The sequence below is a fragment of the Typha angustifolia genome, chromosome 13, assembly GCF_048772165.1.
Source record: "Typha angustifolia cultivar Huaian chromosome 13, ASM4877216v1, whole genome shotgun sequence".
Classification (NCBI taxonomy): domain Eukaryota; kingdom Viridiplantae; phylum Streptophyta; class Magnoliopsida; order Poales; family Typhaceae; genus Typha; species Typha angustifolia.
The window spans coordinates 12736388-12741038 of NC_133251.1; the positions used below are offsets into that span (position 1 = coordinate 12736388).

The window sequence follows — 4651 nt, forward strand, 5'->3', positions numbered from 1 at the left end:
AGCCTCGAGGTCATCGACACGTGTCGGCATTCTTTTTCCTACTTCGTAATTCCAAGGTCCACAATTCACGGCACAAAATGTGGATTCCTTTCCCACAAATTTTTGCCGCCTTAATTATTAATTAGATATCTGATTGTTTATTGATATTTTATTTCTTAATTTATAATTTAGGAAGTCGCCGAAGTTCACTGCGACCACCAACGCCAGCTCAATCCCTGTAACTGCAACGCAAGCAATATAAAGATAATAATATCAACCAAATAAAAACAAAGAAATAAGTAATACATATAGTAAACAACACGGAACGTATTACCTTCAACACGTACACGTAACCCGTCACGGATACGGCGACGGCGACGGCGGTGTTAACGCGCCGGCCAACGGAACCCAAAGTCAGGGAGAAGGAGATATAACGGCGCTAGGGGTAATGCACCTTGCACGGAGATGAAACACCTAGCAAGCAAGTGTTGAAATTAAATGGATCGTTAAACGCATCCAATCCAAGTTAATGAGTTAGTTATAATTGATTAATGAGCAAGTTAATGAGTTAATTAATTTTTAGTTCTCTGCATTCCAGTTCTTCTGTGCGTCTCGGAAGAACTCTTTCAACAGCAATCAACGGCTGCCACAAAAAATTATACACAAACGGACGGCTCTGATACCGCCTCAGCCGTCGTCTTCTTTGGAAAAAAACAAGAAGAGGAAAAAGAAATCCCGCTACGCTTTTTTTTTTCTTCTACGAACCTGCATCGAGATCTGTGTGGATCGGGACAGAATCACAGATCGTCGGCCTTGGACATGGTCGAGAGCCGGCTTGGCCGCGACTGGAAGGAGCCGCGCCGCCGCTGCTGGTGCGACGAGGGGCGGATGAGAGCGGCGAGGGCGCGCTTGACGAGATCGCCCTCGACGGTGCCGATCCGGACGAGGGAGTTCGTCATCGCTGATCGCCGCGCGTTGAGGCGATACGACGGCGCGGGGGCGGCTTGGCTCTGAGTACCCTTGTGAAGGCTGCAGCGGAAGGATCCGGGGTGCGTCGTAGGGGAGCACATGCAGGTCCTCCGGTTGCCGGCACCGGCGGAGATAGGACGGCGAGCGGGAACGCGATCGGCGAGGGAAATGGAGCGGCTCGGCGAGGTAGGGCGGTGCTGGGAGAGGGATAAGCGAACAGAGCTTGGCGAGGAGGCGATGAAATTGACACGCGTGGGAGAGGTAGATCGATGCAACAACGCCGGGGAGCGGGACGAGAAGCTCGATGAAGACGAGGCGAAGGCAGTTGAGGAGGCGGAGCCGGCGCCGCCGCCGAAGCGACCGGACGGCGTGACCGAGCGTTGGAAGGCGTTTCTGATCGGGAGCACTGGACCACTAGATCTCCTCGAAGAACTCGACATTAGATGTAATCCAAATAGAGTGAGAGGAAGGAGAGGAAGGAGAGGAAGGAGAGAGAAGAGGCGCTTGACTCGCTAATTTGGCAAACCTACCTAAACTCCGGGGTGGTATTTATAAAAAAGGATTTGGTAAGGAGGAAGTAAAGTTAGGTTAACTCAACCGCGGTTAGGCAGTGGGGGTTGAGGAAGGAAACTAATCGGTAGGCGGGAAACGAAGTGGGGCCCACCGTGAACGTTTCTTCTAGTTGGCGCCTAAATATTCGCATCTCTGTTTGGGAGAGGATGACATTGTCGGGGGCAGGTCTATTTAGGTGTCGATGTTTTCGAGAAGGAACCTTGTGACTATTCTGCCCTTGGAATCCAGATGGTACGACTTCGGAGGGAGATTAAGAAAATAAGACTCGTTCGGAAGGAAATTTCGTCGGGATGTGGTTATTACTGCTACAATAACTATTCCGCGTAGCATTTGCCGAGAGAGGACACCGGTTTTAACCCGATTTTTTCTTTTTTTCTTTTTCGTTAAGCGAAATAAATTACTCGATTGAATGCAGCGCCAAATGCATGAATTGTGGGTACTTTGGAAGTATTCGGTGGGAAGGAGAAGATTTGCGCGCTTCACGCGTTCTCTTCTTGGCGTGGGAAGGATGATAAGACTGACTTCAAACCGTAAGCTTGGAACTTTCTGGTTGGCGCACTAGGTTTCGTGCATTAAAATTTAAAATACAATTCCCACTACGAACTTCAGGATGTCAGCCCCGCACCAGAAATTCCAGCTGTCCTATGAGCAAGATGTGATTTTTATACTGCTATAGTTATCTCTTAATTTCCTATTTTATCCCATCTGTTGACGCCTAAATTCTATTCATCTCTTCTAGTTTCAGTTTCAATTATTTCACTTTATCCCATTCTAATTATTTTTATTATATTTGATCATATATCAAATTCAAAATAAGAGACAAAATTGTAGTCTAATATATCTAACATAATATCAAACATATATCTGTTCATATCTTTATTATGTTAGAAAGCTTATTCAGTTATATATAAATTTATCTCTTATAAATATCTTTAAATTTGATTATTTAATTAAATATTTTTAAAACTTATATTTTTAGTCCTACTGACATAATAATAAAAATACAATAAATGGTGTTAAAGTCCTAATATATAATACATAAGTATTTTTAAAAATATATATAATATCTAATTGTATATCAATCTTGAGTCGGCTCATCGAGCTCAACTCTATAGGATCAAAATAAACAATATAATATAAATATACTATAGTTTGTGTTTATAATTTTTAATATTTAATATATAAGAACAATACAAATTCTATTTTATTTATATTCCTATAATATTTACATTCTAATTTGTGAATTATATTTTATTTTAATTCAAGTTTGCTTCAGGCTTAGTTAGAATTAAATTGATTCATACTTGAAATTGTATATTTATCAGTTTGAGTATGAGCTCAAAATTAGCTTAAATTGAGCTCAAGCTTCTAATTAATTTGAATTAAAATATTTTTTTAATTCAAGCAATATTAAGAATTGCTCCGCTTGAGGCTCGAATTACACCCCCACAGTCACTTGAGTATAAATCTCTCTCAAAGACATATAAAAATAAGTAATATTAAAATGAACTACTTGATTTGTTCACATCTAGTCAACCAATCTCCATAAATTAATTGGGTTGATTTGGTCTTCAACCGGCAACTAACTAAAAAATCAACAGGTTGAACAAGTCTGCATAGATTTCTAATTAGTGAAGAAAAATAAAGAAGAAGTCGTAGCTGATATTTAATTCGGTCCTTAGATAAGTCATTATTAAAAGAGACATTTCCATTAATTACCCCATAAACATCCAAAATATTATAATTATCACGAAATTGTTTTTAAGTTTACAGTGTTAAATATATATATCAACAATTTTGTCTCACATAAAGTATTTCATTGTGTTATGGTATTAGAAAAAATATTTGATAGTCTTGAAACTAGTTTTTACTAATGTATTTTTTTCACCTTAGTTATATTTTAATGATTTAATTAACTGAATAATATTTTCAAAATATAAAGATAATTATATCATACCCTTATTAAAAGAATCGCCTATCCACTTTGATATTAAAAAGCATCAATTATCTTTTATATTTTCCATGTGCTGAGCCTGTACAACTCATCAAAGATAAGGAATATTCGTGAAATATCCCTTCTAAAATATCAGGCACTACGGACCATCACGTAGTCTGACTACTTTTTTATAATATTATTTATTAAATTTAGTGCACAAAATAAAATAGTAAATTTTATATTTAATAAAAAAAAAATCAAACAAGCAACTCTATAGTACCTCTAATTATGCTTGAAAAATAGATATAGGAGAGTTAGAGGTTAGAATGGATGTGATATCATATGAACCATTGGTTGCGTGTATACAATCGAGCATATCGGTATCACTAAATCGATACATACTAATTCTAATTAATTTAAAATTTTAAATTATTAAATAAAACAAATTTATAAATAAGCTTATATATTATTTAAAATTATAAGGTTAAATCATACTCTATATTTTACTTATTTTGTGATTCACACTTTATTTATGACAATTTTATAATCTAATTTTTTATTTTTCTCTATAATTCTCGATCCTGACGTTATTTTGATTAATTAATATCGATTAACTTACTAAAATATCATCATCACTATTTTTTCACTTTTCTACTCGGCATAAGTAGTTTATATATTTATAAATTATTTTATATACTATAATATAATATATTTTTTTATTGGTACCGTTTATATTAATAAAAGATGTTAAATAAGAATTATAATAAAAAAGTAAAGATGAAGTTAAAAAATATTAAAGATAGATATCATTAGAGGTTTTTGACTCTAACAAAACATTTTCTAACCGACATGACTAATCAATAGAATCTTTTAATTTCTTATTAGAACATACAACCTAACAATTAGAAAGAAGTCGTCCAAAGTACTTAAAATAAAATTTCGCTGTCATGAAATTATTGAGCAGCAGCAATACGTGTACTGCGGGAGGTGGACTTGGTAGCTATTTTTGGTAGTTGACTTGGAGAGATTTAATTGGTTTAGTTCACTAGAAATTTTCTTGGGCCCCATCTAGCGTCTTAGCATTACTTAGTCTAACCCCATGCAGGTGGGCAACATTACTTTCTGGAATGTTTCTCAAAAAGAAAAGGGAGCAGACTTTCTCGAATAGCTTTTGGAGTGTTGACGAAGGCAAAA

General features: G+C 36.4%; 1 protein-coding gene across 1 annotated transcript; it reads right to left on the bottom strand.

Moving 5' to 3' along the window:
* Positions 1-523: 523 nt before the first annotated feature.
* On the bottom strand, positions 524-1476 carry LOC140775170 (uncharacterized). Its single transcript, XM_073118445.1, has one exon. The coding sequence runs from the start codon at positions 1386-1388 to the stop codon at positions 777-779; it is 612 nt and encodes a 203-aa protein (XP_072974546.1). The 5' UTR covers positions 1389-1476; the 3' UTR covers positions 524-776.
* Between the last annotated feature and the right edge of the window lie 3175 nt (positions 1477-4651).

Coding starts and splice junctions, on each gene's coding strand:
- LOC140775170 (XM_073118445.1), bottom strand. CDS start 1,388: ATGTCGAGTTCTTCGAGGAGATCTAGTGGTCCAGTGCTCCCGATCAGA.